Source organism: Pagrus major, chromosome 16 (genome assembly GCF_040436345.1).
Source record: "Pagrus major chromosome 16, Pma_NU_1.0".
In the NCBI taxonomy this organism is placed as follows: domain Eukaryota; kingdom Metazoa; phylum Chordata; class Actinopteri; order Spariformes; family Sparidae; genus Pagrus; species Pagrus major.
Window position 1 is genome coordinate 30,815,084 of NC_133230.1, and position 19,597 is coordinate 30,834,680.

Consider the following 19,597-nt stretch of genomic DNA (forward strand, 5'->3'; position numbering starts at 1 on the left):
AATAATATACTGAAAAGCAGCATTATCTTTTACCTTTTATAATATACTGTAACACATATGTGCTGATATGTTGATCCACTACATATACTGTAGTTGAAATAAAATTGTAATGTTTCCTTTCACCTGCCATTTTTAAGCATTAATCAAAACCACAAGTATTTGTAAAAGGAAGCAATAGAGAAAAAGGGAACCTGGTCTTTGACAAAGTACTCATGGATTCTTTTTCTTCCTTTCCTTCCCTCAATTCAGATTTTCAGACAAGACAGATACGACTAAAAATTCACCGAGACAGGTTGAAATTTATGTACTAAATAGAAAATTGAAATTATTCCAGATGCTGATTTCACACTCAGGTAGTTTACAAATAAACACTGTACAGGCTGCCAATATTGTTAGATTATAATATACCATCTCAAAATGTAGGTATGTGAAAATGATAACACCTTAATCTACTTATCTCCTAAGTTTTCCTGCTAGATTCTCAATTTTCATGTAATGTTATCATCAATAATTAATCCATGAATTACCTTGTCCATCTTCTCCATTGATACTCTCACTGCTGCCTCCTGGAGTACTGATACAATAAACACCCCAGTTCCTGTCAGTCAAACCTGCAGACCGAACAGAACACTGTAGGGAAACATTCTGGAGTTGTATGCCACAGTAGGACCATAAGACGTGGTGTGAATAACAGAGTAGCAAGAAAGTCAAGCAAGACATTATGAGTGCATTCATCAATTCAGGTACACTGGAAGCTTATGAATTACTGTGATCAGTTATTATTCAGTGAATGTATCTTCTAATCAGACATTATGGCTGGAAATTTCACAATTTTGAAGGAGTAGTAGTCACTGGCATCTGCAAAGGATGCAGCCATGTGCGTTTACTCCTTGTTTTACTTTTGTAATTGAAATTTGAAATATTTATCTTTGGTTAGTTTATAACACAGTTTAACAGTAGAAAGTCAGCAGACTGACTGAGTAATGTCTGGTACACTGCTATATCTATGCTAAAACTAGTTTATATCAGCCACCATTAGCTACTGTTCATGCAAGTCAGGCTGTAGAGGCAAAACCTTGGAATTTATTGAATTTAGCAAATTTTGATTTGTAAGAGGAAGACATTGTGATTTCTTTTTTAAAAGTGATTTAGCTTTTACACTTTAGCTGACACGATGTCTTGATTGCTATCTTTGCCAGCATAGCTTTAAAACATGCTGATATTATGTTAAACATTGGTGTTAAAAGCCCATACAGGCTTTTGGTGCTTATAAAGCTCACATTTCAGATGAAGGATAGATAGACCAAGGGTTAAGGGGTAACCAATTTTACACATTAAAATGTTTTTAGAGGTCTTAGGGAGTACAACTGCATATGTGATTTCACTCAGTAGCTAAGGTGGCAAGGTAAATTTGCATTGTGGGTAATGTGGGCACTTGGTTTTGAAAAGCAGTCCAGTGGTCTAGCACCGCACTCCTATAATACTGTTGAGATCGTCTTTTGTATTCAATGCATTCTTCTTCCCTTTCAAAACCTGGCACCTACATTACCCACAATGCAAATTAGTGTGTGACATCACTAGAGGCAATTTATCAGATTACATAGCTTCCTCTGGAGCCACAAAAGGCTTTATACCACTTTTTTTCACATATGCTGTAATACTTTCCAAGACACGTAACTTGTGGAGCTGTGAAGTTGCACTTTAAAGCAAATAGACGGACAAAGTTGAGAAATAGTAGTAGTATGGTCCTGTGGTGACCACTGCTGTGTGAATGAGGAGAAAACTGCAGCAAAGATGCGCGTGGCAAACAGATCTATCAAGGGTCACAGTTCAGAACAGACTAAAATAATATCTGCTCTTCTACAGAAATACAAGCCTCACAGAGACACACTCACCAGTTTAAAAGCATTAAGGGAGATGACAGCACACATGCACTCTAATATTTTTCAAACAAACATGAACAACTCTTCATGGACAAGCAGGCAAGCTGTGCTTGGAAACATGCACATGTGCGCACACACTCTCTCTCTCTCTCACACACACACACACACACACACATATAAACCATCTCTGCACACACAACTTACTAGTAATACTGGCAGGCTGACAACCGCGACACGCACCCATTTGTGTGTGTTTTGTATGTTCTAAAGTATGCTTGTGGACTGTGCAAAGTGCATTAGTTTTTAAGGGCATGTATGTATGATGTGTGCATTTTTGTGTGAAGTTACAAAGATGAGTGTTATTGAACAGTCTGATGGGGAGATGATGATGTGTATGGTTAAAAGGATGATGATGAGGAGGGGGATTTTAAAACAGTCCGTTGGCTGACATTGGCTGGCTACTGATGCCGTCAGCTGTGATGTCAGCTGATGACCAGAATCGCAGTCTTCTGGTGAGAGACAGGGAGGGACGGGAGGAGGAGGAAGGTGGGGAGAGGAGCTTCTCTTGACTTTTACTGCGGAGGAAACAGAAGCGTTTGGGGGTGGGAGGTGCTGAGATGAATGGAGAGAATGGAGAGAGACAGGTGGGACACAGAGAAATGTAAGGAAATGAAACAATGACAGTGAGTTAATTAAAGAAAATAGTGGGTTAAGAAGTTATTAAGTATGTGATTGACAGAATGCAAAATAATAAGATATCATGCAAGAAAATCCATTTGAATAGAACAAGATAACAGAAATCCCGTAAAATCCATGCATTAGACTCAAGACTGAGCTCAACTCACTCTGAATCCAAACAAAGTTTGACAACTGGTGTAAAGCACAGTGTACAGGAAGTGACAGATAAAAACTTGAGGGATAACTCTGGCCCGTGTTGGAGTTATTTGTGCAAACACATCTGGCTCAACAGAGTGATTTATTGTTTATGTTGTAAATTGTCTCCTTAAATAAGCTGAGTAAATTCCACATGCCAGTGGAACTAAGAGTGAACTGAGCTCAGCCAAGAGAAGAATCCCATTTCAGAGTAGAGCAATAAAAAAAAACAACCCATGGAAATAAAAATATGAACTCAGAGTAGGCCATGGATTAAAATCCAGTTCCACTATGATGACAGAGTAATGAAAAGTAAGCATCAGGTACTGTATAGTGGTTCCTGAAACCATTTATATGTGACCCTAAATAAAAAGCAATTAAAGATATGGTTAGGAACCAATTTACTTTATACTACTGTGAAAGATGGTAACAGTTGCAACATCACCAACACGGTAATGTTATCACTGTGTAAACCTTCAGTCAGTCAAACCCAGGCAGGGAAGCCCCAACAGGACAAGTGAGGACGATCCTATTTATGTAGCCTTACTGTCTTATCTTGTTATGATAAGATTAGTGGTCAGTTTCTGTTGTTGAGTTATAATGTCAAGCAAGACAGGGTGCATATTATCTGACTGACAATCAGGAAACAAACTGCCTCAGGATCACTCACATTACATTCTTCCAAAGGATCAGGGTTCTTTTTAGTTTTGGTGGGTATATATAGTATAGCAGACTTTAAACAGCACAAAGTGTTCGGATTATCTGACTGTTCATCTCAACCAAATGTTTGTATGTCTTCATTGGGTTTTCAGTATGTTGACTTGTTGTGTTGACACAATAATACTTTTCTGTTACTGCAAAGCAACAGAGGAATTCCTGTTGCCATTTCAGATTGCTCAGAGTAATTCTAGAAGCCTGCTAGCATTCTGTTTCTCTCGAGCAGTCCTTAGTGACTGATTGTCCCAAACTAAAAAAGTTACATTAACTGACATCCCAGACATCATGACAAGCCAAGAAAAGCCTAAAGTTGATTTTTGCAGCAGGTGTCTAGTAGGAGGGAGTATAAATGTCAACATTTTTGGCATATTTCAGTCTGTGTATTTCAACACTCCATTGTCACATTTTTGTTGCCTCGAATTTGTGTATCCATCTAGGGATTGTGTCACAAAAAACAATTCTGTAAACATAAATTGATCGACTGATATAAATTTGTAATTATGTTTTGAAATGTTTTTTTTTGTGTGTGTTGTTTGTATTTGGGCTGCAACTAATAGTTATTTTCAGTTCAATTAATCTGTGGATTATTTTCTTGATTAATAGAGTAGTTGTTTGTCATAGAGGAGGAAAGAAACCAGAAAATATTCACATTTAGTATTTCTACTGCAGAAGCAGTGCCTGGTTAGCATTGAATTCACACTATAGAGAGCAGATTCAGTGGATGTTAGTCAAGTGTGAGATACAGAGGTGTAGAGAAACTAAGTAATTCAGTTAGTCAGTCAGTTATGTGGTGGTCACCTGCACCCTCTAGAGGAGCAGATAGCTGAGGTGCACATGATCCAAGTCACCATGTTCCATCAGCTTTATAGTTTTAAATTGGATGCATTTAATATTTACTGTAAGTGCATTTCATAATAAAACATGAAAACTACCCATCGAACAACCTCTCCTGGTAACCAATGCTATATGGGGCTTTGTAATTTTTGGATGTAAGTGTATGTGTGAGCATATTTACCTCGGCCAATGGGCGTGAGGGCTGGACTCTGGGGTCCTAAACTGAGACTGCTGGCGTGGTTGTTATGGGTACCGTGGGTGTGGTCGTTGTCCTGCGTGTCACTTGCCATCCGCTCAGGAAGTGGGGGTGGAGTTTCAGGGGGGAGGAGGGGAGGAGGGGCAGGTAGGGGGATGTCTGGGGCACTCTTGGCTCGTTCTCTGTCTTTGCCTCCCTCCTTGTCTCGCTCATCCCCTCTCTCCCTGCTGCTTTCCTTTCGGGGTTTGATCAGTTTGGCGAAAGCTTTAGCTCCAGACCACTGACTCTTCCTGAAAACACACAACATTTATATAATTTACCAAACATCAATATCTGAAAGACATTGACACCATACACAGCTACTCCATATTTGCTATAAAAATGGAATTAAAGGCGTTTAAATTAAAGCATTACTTTTTAGGTGTGGGGTCGTAGAACTTGTACTGGTCCATGATCTTCTCCTCTAGTTTCTCTTTCTGACGACGAAGAGCGTTCAGCTTATCACTGAATGAAGAGAGACACAGAAAAAGAAAACAAACAAAGAGTTTTAATTTGTTCCTCTATCTTACTGAAACTTCTCTGCATTAAATGTTTCATCATTACATGTTAATGGCGCTGTCTGCTCTATACTTGCATGTATAGTTTGTGTTAGCAGTGGTATATACTACATACTGTACGGTGGTTTATTGTGCAGCTACATGTGTAGTTTTTTTTATTGCAGATGTGTTGTATACAGTTACATGTATAGCTTCTGTTCCTGGTGATACATCTCTTTGCTTTCCATGCTCCTCTCCAGCAGAGTATGGTTCTGCTGACTCAGCAGGTTGATCTGACTCAGGAGGTGGTGGTTCTCCTCTTCCAGGTTCCCTTTCAGTCGACTCAACAGCTAAACGCACGCACACACAAAGAGAGGGGTAACAAAGAGGTGTGATCCAGATTGGTTCTCCAAAGAGAAAGCTAAAGAGATACTGTGCTACAAGAAATATTTGTGACTTGTTTTCCCTACTGTTTCATGGATAAATGAAATACCCCATTTACCTCACAGTGGTTGTCTAGTTTAGTCATGGTTAGATCCAGACCCTGGTGTTGCTCCATTAGCGTATCATACCGTGTCATCCATTGACTCACTTCCAGCTGGGTGGAGCTTAATGACCTCTTGAGTTCATTCATGCGCTGCTGGAGCCCCTCACTCTGCTCTGACTGCTGTGATTGGTTCTCTGTCAATCTGAGGGAGAAAACAGGGTAAGTCAGACACAAGTGAAAGGATATAAGAGGAGGGTCAAGTGATCAAATTATCTTGAACCTTAATGTCCTAAAAAACACATTATATATTTCCCATACTGTTTATTGCTGCAGCACCTCTGCTCACCCTCTGTCTGAACGCTCCATTTTAGTGCCTGTCCCTTTAAGGCTCCTACTCCTGAAGCCCAGTCTATTCTGATTGGCTAGTTCTCACAGGCCTGACCTCCGTGTTTACGCTTCACCTCTGCCATTGTTTTTCCAGCCACAGCCATGCTGGGGGCTGAGATCGGTGACTGTATAGCTGTGACATCACAATCTTACGGAAGTCCTGATGGCTCGTTTAAAGGCACAGTTTCTAAATACACGCTGTGTTCATTCTTCCATGGATTGAGTGTCTTGACATTTTCACAGAATTGATACAGCACCAAGACTGTATTATTATGGAAAAACAGACTTTATACATACTTATGTTATACATTATGGGACCTTTAAAATCAGTAGCAAACTGTGCTCTAACTGTTCACCCTGTCCCTGAGCCTAATAGAGTTTAGCCAATAATTGCTTGTTGGGGCAGATGCCCCTACTGACACTAGGAAGCAAAAAATTCAGATATCAATATATCGGACGATATACACCCATTTTTGGCAATGATCCCTCAAATTTGGTTATCAACCACTTGTGACAAAGATATGTAACGGAGGCAGGATATTTCACATCTTAACAATAAACTTTATAATCTAAAATGACATCAGTAAACTGAGACAACAAACTACACTCTGAATTTAATAATTATTAATTTTCTGCTTTATAATCCCTAAAAGATAGTTTTCATATCAGTGCATATCTGGCAACATATAGAACAATACCGATATATCTGTGATAGGCTAATATCGGCCAATAATATCATGAATATCACTGATATATCAGTTGGGCTATAGAACCTTACCATTCTAAAGCTTATACCTCAAGAAAACAAAATCTAACCTGATTAGGAAAACTGATACTGAACCAATATTCTTTTGCCTTATGTGTTCTAACACAGTTACAGCTGCATTTTCAAGATATCACCGATGTCATGTCACAGAGGTAATCATACGATCATAAACTCTTGCCATGACTTGATCAGTTTGCCAAGAACAAACGATCTGTTTTTTTTAAATCTCACAATGTTCAATGACAGTGTGACTGTGTGTAAAAATACAATACCTTTCCACTTCTGTTTTTAGCTGCAGATTCTCTTGCTGTAATAGTCGATGCGCATGGATCTGCTGATTTAGTTCCTCCTTCTCTTTCTGACCACGCACCTCCTGCTCCTCCCATTTCTCCCTCTGCTGTACCAAAATACAATACCTGTACACAGACATGCAGAGGAGAGGGGTTATTTCTAATCTCTTAAATGAAAAAAACAAAAAAAAAATACCGCATCCACGTGTGGAAAAGTGTCTGTCATGTCTGTCCTCTTCGTCACATTTCTGCCCAAAAAACAGCGTCTGTCCCCGGCAGCAGAGCCAGGCAGCTCCCACAGTTGAATGGCGGTGATTATGTGATGTGATTTAGAGCAAAACACTTGTCACCTTCCACTATTATGTTGTTGTAGTTACTGTCTCTGGCAACTTGTATTGAAAAAAAATCACAGCAACTGTGAGCCCTCCTGACCTAGACTTCATTGAACTTTCCCCCAGAAAACAACATCCCTCCCCGCGAGTGAGTCAGACAGGGTCCGCTGTTTACTGAAGGTGATTATGTTAATATGTAATTTAGAGCAAAAAACCTAACTTTGACACTTTCCAGGATGAATGGTGGGTCAGGATCTCAATCACAACACATTATAACTGCATCCATATGATTATAAACAGTCGGCAGATACATGGATTTTGGATTAACAGGTGGAACGTGGGGAAACACGTTAAACGTCACGCCTCTTTTGGTTCTGGCACTGCTTGGTTAAGTGTGAACAAACAAAGGCGGAGAAATGGGGAGCCTTCGCTGCGCTGATAATGCAGAGTCTGTATGTGAAAAGGGCTTTGGAATAAGCTGAACACAAGTTAGGCTGGCAGTGTGAGGATGTTGCTCACTTGTCAAGTATTAGTTGCAGATGAGGAGATCAGCAAACTGAAAAACAGAGTTTCCATTTCTTTGGCTGATTAAGCATTGGCAGCCCTTTTCTGTTGAGGGGTCAAGTCAATGTAAACAAGTTCAGAGATACCTTATGTTAACACATACTATAATCAAGTGTAACAATGGTCTGCAATCAAATCCACCTTTGTTCTCTAGTTGCATTCTTAATGTTATCTGAAATCTTTAAAGAAAAGTATAGGGGAAGGCTCATTTCCCTGTATAAGTTATGTCTTCCTTACTAGTTTCACACTATAGAGAGCTAATCCTAGGTGTTGGCATCGGGGGAGATCCAGGTATATATTAATAGATTGGTATCACCTAAAATAGCAAGTCAAATTTCGATTGATGATATATTATATATATGATATATTTGATATATCTTCCCGAAACACATCAAAATATCTTGGATAACTCATGATGGGTGCATCACTTCATCCGCCTCTCTACTTACCCTGATGCAGCCATCACTCTGGAACAGGGTAAATCCTGATTCATCAGACCACATGATCTTTTTCCATCGCTCCAGACTCCAATCTTTATGCTCCCTAGCAAATTGAACCCTTTTTTTTCCAATTAGCCTCACTGATAAGTGGTTTTCTTAAGGCTACACAGCTGTTTGGTCCCAATCCCTTGAGTTCTCTATGTATTGTGTCTGTGGAAATGCTCTTACTTTCACTATTAAACATAGCCATAAGTTCTACTGTTGATTTTTTTACGATTTGATTTCACCAAACATTTAAAGGGATCTCGGATCACGATCCATCTAGATTTTTTTCTGACCACATTTCTTCCTCGAAGATGATGGCTCACCACTATTCCTCCAGGTTTTAATAATGCCTTAACCCAATTTTAGCAGCAAGCTCCTTATTTGTTTTCTTTGCTTGATGCAGGCCAATAATTTGACCCTTCTGAAACAGAGTGACCTCTTTTCCACGACCACAGGATATGTCTTCTGACATGGTTGTTTAAGAAATGAGAAGCTACTCACTGTATCAGTTAGTGTTAAATATCTTGTTGCCAGCTGAAACATATTAATCACTGCAGTAATTATCCAATGGGAGGCTCTTACCTATTTGCCTATTTAAATCCAGGTGGTGACTTTTGTTTGGCAGGGCAGTGTATGACTTGGGGTGATTAGCTACCCCCCCATCATATAAAACTGCACTCTTATAACATAACAGGAGGTGATACTCCTCATTCTAACAACATAAGTGAGGTAGTTGTGGTTGAACGTGAACAGTCATACAGCTCCACATTTTTAAGAAGAGCTAAGAGTATTCGCTAAAACAAACTCATTTTTTCACAACCAAATTTCAAGGATTAAATTTAAATCACTCTCATAATTAAACCTAGCCCTCACACTAGAGTTCACTTGTGATCTGGCTCAACACACAATTTCTTTCATAGCTAAACCTAAGTAACACAGCCTGTACATAACCTTTAGAACCAAAGGGCTTACTGAGCTTTTTATCTGTTATATTTTCCTCACTGATAATTTTCTGGCCAAGTGCTGACCACATAGGTTACTTGTAGAACTCCCAGGATGATCAGAGACCTTGTATCTCCATACTGTTAGTAAGGTTTGTATGATATTCACTTACTTGCTCTGCAGCGCACGATGTTCACTCTCCAGCATCCTCTGTTTGCTTTTCAGTGTAGTGTGCTGACTGATGAGCTGCTCATACTCGTGCGCTTGCCTCTCATGAACACTCAGCAGGCGTTCATGGTCGGTGAGGATGCTTTCTCTGCCCCGCCATGCCTCCTCACGCTGCCGCTGCCACGACTCTACCTCTGCCTCCAGGGCGGTGACCTGGCCCTGCAGCACAGTGTTCTGGGCCATGAGAGATGCACTCTGGGAGGAGAGCATGGAGTTCTCCACCTAAGAAAAGCTAGATACATTAGAACTAAAGAAAAAGACATGGTCTGGAGAAGTGTAGTACAAGTTATATTACTGCCACTCGTTAGCCCAGTTTTACAAAAACACTACTGTTTATTGTTTACCTGTAGTTTTGCTGTCTGTGTATGTAAGGCTGAATTCTGTTCCTGCAGGTTGGTGGTGTGTCGCTGCTGTGCCACCATCTGGTTGTTAAGAGATGTGTTCTGGTTCTCCATCTGTTTAAGCTGTTCCTTCAACAGATTGCTCTCTGTCTGCAGAGAGGCATTCTGGAGAGAATAGTGACATCATAACTATTCATATGAATTAATGAATTAAAGGGAATAAAACATAAAAGGAGCTACAAAAAATAGGGATAAACACTGAAAAAATACAGAATAAGTCATAACTATGAATAGATGGGCTACCTAATGATTAAATATAGAAACATGATGAGATTACAATGAGGTTTTAATTTAGGAAATTAAAAATCTTACATTCTTTTCTATATCGATGAGATGATCTTTGATTCGTAGCAGTTCAGCAGTGGCTTGACCCCGGTTGCCCCCTGAGCGCTGCTGGGAGTTGTGATTTCCTCCCTCCTCCTGCTGCTGGCGCAACATAGACACTCTCTGACAAGCCTACAACAGATAAATAGTACTGTAACACACTCTACAGTACATCATCTTCTAATGCGTTATTGTTAATAGAAGAGTACACATCTGAATAATTCTAAATCACTAAATCATAGGGGTGTAACGATACATGTATTTGTCCCTAACTATCAGGGTAAAGATGTCACTGCTCAGTGCATAGTCATACGAAGAATACATCTGACTCATACCATGGCAAGAGCAAATGTCAATGGACAAGGTTATAACTGTTCTGATCCACACTCCAATCCAGTTATTGGCAGTAATGTAAACAATTAACCAAGACGAAGAAGAAGACACCGTAACTGACTATAGTGAGTTCAAATGACACACTGGAGCTAGAGGATCCAAGAGCGAGCAAGGGAGATTGTTGGCTCGGAAGAGGATGGTGTTTCGGCGTTGTTCAACATGTGAGTGGAAACACACTGAACATGGTAACGCATATTTGACGGCATCGCTAAGATGTGTCAATAAACAGAGTAAGGCAAAATCAACAACAACAACAGCAAAAAACACAAATTCAACAATTTGTCAGACAGCAGGGCCAAAGACATTACCGAAGCAGTTAGCATTTGCATCACATTTACATTTACATTACATTGTAGTTTATCAGCCCTACAGGTTATGACCTGTTTTCTGCTTAATGCACTACAGGCTGTACCAAGATGGAACAAGGTGGACACCATGTGGAACAAGCTGTAACTTGCACTACTGTCTGTTGAAAATAATTAAAAAGAAACTCAACTTTATGCGCTTGGAATTTACTGGTACTGAACCAAACCGTGACTTTTGTGTACTGTTACACCCCTAGTAATCAATATTGCAAATGTCAACTCAATTTCATCCTAAATCATTGTACAGAAGCGAGGGATTGTGTCTATTTCATCAGTGAAATTTAGCTTTTAGCTTTTATATGAAAATTAAATGTATTGTGATACACAGGGTGTGGAGTCTGCATGTTTTTGTAGTTGCTGCTAATACTCAAACATTAACTGTTAAACATAAACTTAAACATAAACAAAGAACCATAATGGCAATAAGCTTTTGGGCTTTATTGTTTTTTATCCCTTTGACAAATATTGTACAAAAATATGATGGCTCCTGATGAGGCTGTGCATATATTATTTATTTATATATGTCTTATATTTTGTCAATATATAGTCTCAATCAATCTAATTTAGGATAGGTTAAAGCAGAGAACACATTTCCTTCCAGGGATCACTGAGAATAACTTAAAGGATACTTTATATCTCTTGCCTACTGAACACTAGGATTCTGCTTTATGAGCTGTTGTTACCATTTTCCACATTCCATTCATGTAGCTGACCACCAATCCTTGGTGAATGAAGCATTGAAATGGATTAATTAGAAAATGATGATGACTTTTTATTCTTGAGGCAAATATTACTTTAAGCCTAAGTTTTACTTACATGTATTGTTGTATATCTTCATTAGGACAGAAAGTGAGTTTGTTTAGAATTTTGGAATGATTTTTGGGAAGAACTTATGCAGGTCCTTACAGTAGCTAGTTCAGCACGTAGGGTAGCGTTGAGCACGTTGCTCTCTTCTACTTTCTTCTCTAGACAGGAGATTTTCTCCTCCTTAATCTTCATTATCTGTTGGACAGTCTCTTCCAGCCGAGACTCCAGCATCCTATACCTACTGACATACACACAAAAGTAATCAATTACACACCTGGGATTCATTTCTACATGAAACATTAAATCTGATCATTAGTCAGAGAATGGGGCCACAATAGCAGCACATTAAAGAAAACTACCTGTCCTCCAGTGTGTATTCTTGCTGCAGGAGTTTTTCTCTGCTCAGTCCAATCTTCTCCAGTTCTTCATTGACCCTCTCCAACTCAACACTCTGCTGCTGAACACTCAGCTTCTCTGACACCAGCTCCTGCACACACAGATACATGACACACAACGTTGAAACTCTACATACCAATCGAGATTTCCATACAGATAATTTAGTGAATATCAGAACTAGAACCATGTTAGTCAGTATGAGTGAATATCCAATGAATTAATTGTTTACTCATACATACAAAATATTGTAGAGCCCAAAGCGACACCAAAAGACTCTTTATTTACTATCATAAGCAGCAGATCCTTACATTTATGAAGCTGGAACCAGCAAATGTTTAACATTTTTCCTTAAAAATTACTGAAACAGTTATCTAATTATCAAATAAATGACATTTAATTTAGAAATTTCAACTGACTAATTGATTGATCAATCATTGCAGCTCTAATGATTTTTTAAACTTAACTTTTAATCTAACATGGAGAATCCATAAACAGTTGAGACAAAATGAGATCTAACAAAATCAATTCCATGACTTCTGGACAGACGTCATTTATGGCAAAGATTGATTCCAATAAGCTCTACAACAGCTTATAAATGGACCTGATGGTTAAACTGTTTTGTCAAACACTATTCCGAAACACTATCAGAAAGAAACCCTTAACCTAACCGGGGAAAAGAGCATCAATTTATTTATTAAAAAAAAAACAACTTTTAAAATATTTTTTTTCAAAAGTATTCAAATTCTGTTCACTTCTCCGTTTAGACACGATATGCATGTTCACTTCATGAAAACTTTTAGATCGTGGTGGAAATTAAATAATAATTTCTATAGAAATTTCATCTGACAGGTTTTCCCTCTAACCTCTCTCAGTGTTGCCAGAGTCCTCTTGTCAATGGTCGCCTGCTTCTGCAGCTCCTTGTTCCCCCTCTCCAACTCCTTGGCTTTGACTGCCACCTCCTTTAGCCTGTCCACCTCCTTACTCAGAGCTGCCCTCTCTTTCTCCACTGTTATCAATCGCCTAGCTTTGTCCTCCAGCTCTGACTCTTTTCCCTCCAGCAGTGTTCTGATCCTCCAGCTTTCCTTCTCCAAGTGCTTCCTGCCCTTCTCTGACTGCTCCAGGTCCAACTGAAGCTTCCTCCTTTCGTTGTGAATTTCCTCCTTCCTTCTCTGTTCCTCCTTCAGTTCTTCCACTTCCCTCCTCAATTCTTCTTCTCTGGCACGTACCTCCCGCCTCTCTCTCTCTACCTCTTCCCTCTCCCCTTTGCTCCTCTGTACTTCCTCCTCCAAGTGATGCTTCTCCTGGTTCAGAGCTGCCACATTCACCTCAAGCCTCTCTACCCTCTTCCTCTCTCCTTGCACCTCCTCTCTGGCCTCCTCCAGCCTCCTCTGCAGCTCCTGTGTCTCTCTCTGTGCCTCTTTATGCTCATCCTGTAGGGTGGCCAGGCGGGCGCATGTGGAGCGCAGGTTTTCCAGGGAGCAGCGCAGGTCCAGGTTCTCCTTGGACACCAGGCTGCTCTCTGCCTCAAGCTGCCTCAGTCGCTGCAGCTCCCGCTGGGCCTCCTCTGCCTCCCGCTTCAGCCTATGGATCTCCTGCTCCAGGGAGGACATCTGCTTCTCTAGAGCCTCTGATCGCTCACTGCATGCACGAAGAGAGGCCACCTGAAGGCAAAACAGAGACTTTTTTTTTCTCCATCCATTTAGCTTCAAAAGAATACATCAAACATAAATTGTAATAAAAAAAAAAAAATTTTACGACCTCTCTGCTCAGAGCATCCCTGCTCCTTTCCAGCCTTGCCGCGTCTCTTTCCACCTCTTCAAACCGCCCCATCCTCTCCCTCAGCCTCTCTGCCTCCTCATTGGCCAGTTTGAGTTGAGTTTCAAGGCTGGCTAATCGAGAGCTGGTGTCAGTGATGTTTCTGTGCAGCAGGCGGTTTTCGGCTTCCACCTCACGGACCCTCGCAACATTGTTCGACTGCGCACGGTCCTGAAGGGACACCACCACATCAGAGAGGTGCTGCTTCTCGCTTTCCAGCTCTGAGATCTGATTGGACAGGACAAGTGGAACAGGGCATCAACAAAGGTCTTTTATAACAAATATTAACAATATCTTGTGTGTGTGTTAACTACCTGTCTGTCTTTCTCTGCTCTCAGACTGTGCATTTCTCTCTCCAGACTCTGTTTCTCCTTCAATATTTCCTCTCCCAGAGACTCCATGTCCTGATTGGTCAGTCTCTCCTGATCCAATAAACCCTGGAGACGCTCCAACTAACAAACAAACAAACAAACAAAAAAGATGAAGGTACTGTTGTTATTAGTAACATACAAATACAACAAAATGTCAAAGAAATATTCAAATCTGTTCATGTACAAGGGGATTTAAAACATTCAGGCCTCCTACCTTCTTGTTGAGGCTCTGGTTCTCCCTGTCCAGCTCCTGGGTGTGGAGTTGCTGCTCCTGCAGGAGGTGGTTGTCCTCTTTCAGTCTCTCTACAGAGGCCTGAAGCTCCCGGTTCTCCTTCTCCAGCTTCAATACCCGGCTGGAAACACACTCGTTCAGCTCAAGGACCAATGACTTCCGAGCTGCAGCAAAAACAAATACTTTAGTTTGGACAAAATATGGAGACTAACGTTTCCGGACCCACAAATAGAACAGGATATAATAATATATCAAAGAAGTGTGTCTTACTCTCTGTGTTAGTGTTGTCATGGTTCTTGGTCAGCTGTTCCAGCTCCCAGCCAAGATGAGCCGACTCATTCATACTCTGTTTCTGTCCAATCTCCAGCAGCATGTTCTCCTCCACCAGCTCCTCCAACCTTCGACGCTCATTGTCCCTCTCCTGCACAACACACAAACACACACAGATTAGCAGACCTAACAGTACCATGTGAGTACTTTCACAAACAGTTTCATACCAATATTGTTGAACTAAGGGTGCTGATAGACAAACATTTTATGCTGACATGTGAGAAACAGAATGGGTAAAAAAACAAAAGAAAACAAAAACAAACCTTTGGCACATACAGTACCATGATTTAATATGAACAATGAATGTGCTTGTGCTTGTGCTGTTTCATTGTCTTCTTCACCTATACATGACATTTTTGACCTCTAACTCATTGATGATGGCAAAGGGTGTTACCATTTCCAGGTCATGTATTTTAGCTCGTAGTAACAGGTTGTCTTTCTCCAATGTGTGCAGTTTATCACAGCGCCCCCTGGAAGCTGACAGCTGCTCCTCCAACAGCACCTTTGTCTCCATCAGAGTCATGTTGTCCTCGCGAAGCTCCTAAATGACCACACACACACACACATGCATACACACACTTAGTGGACTGCCAGTGCAAACTGCTAATAGTGTGTCTCTCCTCTCAGCTGAAAGGTTTATGTGTTTCTGTAAGGATAGACATGTCCATGCAAATTAAGAATTTATAATCCTGTAAAAAGACTTGATGTAAATCAGGTATATTATCTATAGCAGCAAATGATCAACGGTGGAACATATTATACTAAACTATATTACTCAAATGGAAGACAACAGTATGTCGAGAAATGTCTAGCATTCCTTTATATGATGGTTAATTATATGTGGATGTGTAGTGTGAAGCTGTGTTGGTACCTCGACTCTGGTCTTGTAGAATTGAACATCGTGGAGTTTCTCTTTACATCTATTCAGTTCAGTTTCCAGCCGGTCGACCCGGGCTGCTCTTTCCCTAAGCGAGTCCACCTCGTCCCGGTACACTCTGACTGAGCGAGCCTCACAAGACAGCGACTGGTTCTGAACCACACAAACACATGGACAAGAACAATGGCATAAAGAAAGGTCAAGTAAATACACAAATTTGACAGACAACCATTTGCGTCTGCCTGTTCTAAAGGTTAAAAGTGAGATAAGCAAAGGGCATCGAACACCAGGGGCAAGTCTCATACAGGAACCCATGAGGCACTTGGGGGATGCAATCTTAGGGCCACTTTCAAAAAGAGGGAGACCAGCATGTGGCCCTCTATTGTTTCATTGTCAACCCTAACATGCTGTGAAGAAATGACAGCCACATACACTCTCAGAGGGAGACAGGCCCTGGTCCAGGAGGGATTGCAGAAACTAAAGGACCATAGGCACAGAGCAATGTACCAAGTCTTCTTTCTGAACTGCACACCAGTCAGAGAACAACTTCCACCTGTTCTGGTACTACACGCGGGTAGGGCCCTCCAGCAACCACACCGACAGCTGAAGGCGAGAAGGGTTGGAGAGATCCACCTCTGCCTTGCCGAAGAGACCCCAGATGTTCCACACCACCTCTGGATAAGGCCGCCACTCGGGGGCTTTTGACTTGAGAGGAAGTCTGCAACCTAGATCTGTTCCTCCGGTAGATATATTGCCAGCAGGCTGGTCAGGCTGGGGGATGCCCATGTCAGAAGATCCTGCAGCAACTGTGCAGATTTAGTACTCCCTACAGATTTAGTTTATGTGAAAAACAGTTGAGGTGTTGCTCAACCGGACAAGCACATGCCTCCTCCTCAGGTATGGCAGGATGTAACCAAGTGCTGGGTCCACAGCTCGTAGCTCCAGCACACTGATGTGCTCTGCGTGGTCCTGGGAAAACCACTTCCCCCGAGCCATCCTGTTCTGCCATACTGTACCCTATCCTGAGAGGCAGGCGTCTGTCATGAGACTCTCTCGGCAAAACTGAATGGAGCCCATGGGCAAGCCTCTCATGAGATACAACCTCTATCTCTTTGGGACAAAGCAAGGAGGCATCGCGTTGACAACCTGAGCTTCCTGTGCCTGTGCTGCTTGGTATCCAAGTGAAAGCTGTTAAGCCACCTGTGCATGGGGCGCAATGTCAGTAAACCAAAAGGAATGACAACTGAGGCAGCTGTCAATCTGCTGAAGAGGCGAAGAAACACTGGAACACTCTCTTTCAGTGGGGGCTCCTGCCAATTCTTTCAGGGGATCAACTGATGATGATAATGGCTAAGTTGACTAACTGTAGGTAATAACTGAAATCAGCTGATATTGTCATATTGCATTGTACCACATGTACATGAATTCATCCGCAAGACACCTTTGGATGTAAAGGCAGCTACTTATTGGAGCAAAATAAAGCTCAGCTACATCTCAGATGCATTTATCTTTTTACTCCACTACATTTGTCTGACAGCTTTAGTTATTAGTTGCTTTTCAGATTATAGTTTTTCATCACCTTCCTGTCTAGTGAAAACCATGAATCTCCAGATTTCTTGATTTTGAACATTTCTCATAAACTAAATGATCAGGTGTTCCCTTTATGTGTTGAAAAAATTCTTCTCCTTCTTAGCATCATCACAAAGCTGAAAACAGGCTGCTTTTCTGACTTTTTTCCCCCAGTTTTTACATGACAGCTACGCTACAAACATATTGAATATGATGAGCTTATAGAATATGATGCATTGCTGTACATTAAAATACCCATCAGTTTATAAAGTTGTTTAAATTACCTCAACCTTAAACATGTATAGCAGTAAAATGCTACATACACATTAGTGCAGCAGTAATATTAATCCAAAAATATCAGATATAGGCTAATAGATATACGAAATCATTCAGACTGAACGGTTAATTAATTTCTCTTAACATGATCGATTCACTCCTGTGAGTTGTGGTAACGTTAGCCATGTCGACTTGACTGTGACGTCGGAAATAGGAAAAATTTGTTTCAAACCGTAAAGCAGTATTTCAGTGGAAATAGCTATCAAAGTGTTGTTCAAACAATCTCAGCAACAAAATTCATCTTCTTTGTAGCGTTTCCACAATACGAGCTAATGAAGCTAATGAAAAAAAGCAAAAAGCAAAAAAAGGCGGAAGAATGACTTTCCAGGTCGGTAAATGAAACCATCTGAGGAGCATGTAAATGCCACTAGGTTATGTAGGACCAAAACATGTTAGTGCAAGCCCTCCCACAACCTAGAGGGATTGCATTGCTCTGCCTGAAGTTAGGAAAAAAAAAAAAACATGGAAGTCTATCAGAGCAGGAAGGGACGTTCATGGCTTGCTGCTGAGACTGATTTGACCAAGATATTCAGAAAACCGAATACACTGTCTTGAAACTTGAAACTAGTTTAATAAATTATCTATAAAACTGACGATGATGATGATAATAATAATAATAATAATAATAATAATAATAAAAATAACAATACAATAATAATAATAAATTAATCATTTTCTTTTTTTGTGGATAAAGGAGGGCAGCACCCTGTCCCCCTTTACTGACCAGCTGCCCCTGCTCTCTTCATTAGCACAGTGACAGTTAATCATGTCTGAGTAGGGGCACATGCACTGCTAACCACCCTCTAAATAAGCCTGAAAGAGAGCACTCCACTAAACATGAAAACAGCAAGGTTACAAGAGAAAATATATTCAGCATGTCATCTAAAGGCAATAAAGAAGCAGCCAGTGTGGACAAAGGGTTAAGGGTTACTGCAGTTGATCTGCGTAAGTGAGAAGATGATAAGGAAATGATCATGCGGATACGCCAGTTGTTATACCTGGTCAGGGGTCATCCGAGGTCGCACGTGATTTTGTCAATATACATACTCTTGTTTATAACTCCAGTTATAAGCACTGCCTCTGGCAGTAAGGAAGGGTGAAATAGGACTATCACTTATCAATGCCAAACCCTGTGCAGAATCCAGAAAAACAATGCTTCCAATCTACCTTTCTTCCCCTTTTCCCCCATCATTTCCCTCTAGTCCTACAGATCTGACACTAGTTGTTATAAGCGTGTCCTGACCTCTTGTTTCAGTCTTTGCAACTCCTGATCCAGACGCTCCACTTCATGTTTTGAGTCCATCAGCTGCTCTGTTTTCTCCTCCCTGAAAACACATGCACAAATAACAGTAAAGCTTCAATCAAAATGTTTGCAATCCACCAGTATGTTGTAATGTATAATTAGCCCCACACCCTGCTAATGTCTAGATGGGTTGATAGTAGTTGAAAAATCTGATGACTAACAGTAATGAAACATACGTCTTACTGCAAGTCTTTAATATAACTAGGTAAAAGAATCTAGGCAATATATTTTGCAGAATGACTTCCAGTTGCTGTGTGTAACATGGGATTGTATGGTTTATTTCCAAATAGATGGACCCCCTATGTAATAACATAAAAAAATTGGATGTATAATGACAACTAGCTGCTGCTTGTATCGCCAAAGTTGAGCCTCAAACCAGTAATACACACAGAAACCTTTTGGACTATGATAGGAAATGGTTCTCAAAGAGCTACTGCTTTATCCACATAGGAGGATTTGTTTCTGTGGGTTGTCAATGTCAGCTAAAGCTTTCACATTGCAAGTAGTCATACAATAACATTGTTAGCATAAAAACATTAGAGCAGTATGCAATTACTT

The 19,597-nt window shown here is 40.7% G+C and overlaps 1 protein-coding gene across 2 annotated transcripts in view; it reads right to left on the bottom strand.

Moving 5' to 3' along the window:
* Nucleotides 1–19,597, bottom strand: part of ccdc88c (coiled-coil domain containing 88C) — an 88,723-nt gene that overhangs the window by 13,859 nt on the left and 55,267 nt on the right. Inside the window, exons 9-27 of one of the 2 annotated variants that reach the window (XM_073483626.1) lie at nt 18,980–19,061; nt 15,826–15,984; nt 15,349–15,495; nt 14,895–15,045; nt 14,607–14,788; nt 14,336–14,473; nt 13,965–14,249; nt 13,070–13,867; nt 12,170–12,297; nt 11,910–12,048; nt 10,234–10,377; nt 9,865–10,026; nt 9,465–9,742; nt 6,952–7,095; nt 5,542–5,728; nt 5,244–5,389; nt 4,918–5,007; nt 4,489–4,793; nt 528–611 (exon numbers count right to left, since the gene is read on the bottom strand). In XM_073483626.1, the coding sequence (XP_073339727.1) occupies nt 528–611; nt 4,489–4,793; nt 4,918–5,007; nt 5,244–5,389; nt 5,542–5,728; nt 6,952–7,095; nt 9,465–9,742; nt 9,865–10,026; nt 10,234–10,377; nt 11,910–12,048; nt 12,170–12,297; nt 13,070–13,867; nt 13,965–14,249; nt 14,336–14,473; nt 14,607–14,788; nt 14,895–15,045; nt 15,349–15,495; nt 15,826–15,984; nt 18,980–19,061 (3,749 nt within the window). Of the gene's footprint in view, nt 1–527; nt 612–4,488; nt 4,794–4,917; nt 5,008–5,243; nt 5,390–5,541; nt 5,729–6,951; nt 7,096–9,464; nt 9,743–9,864; nt 10,027–10,233; nt 10,378–11,909; nt 12,052–12,169; nt 12,298–13,069; nt 13,868–13,964; nt 14,250–14,335; nt 14,474–14,606; nt 14,789–14,894; nt 15,046–15,348; nt 15,496–15,825; nt 15,985–18,979; nt 19,062–19,597 lie in introns of both variants that reach the window. The other variant, XM_073483625.1, reaches the window with a different exon arrangement.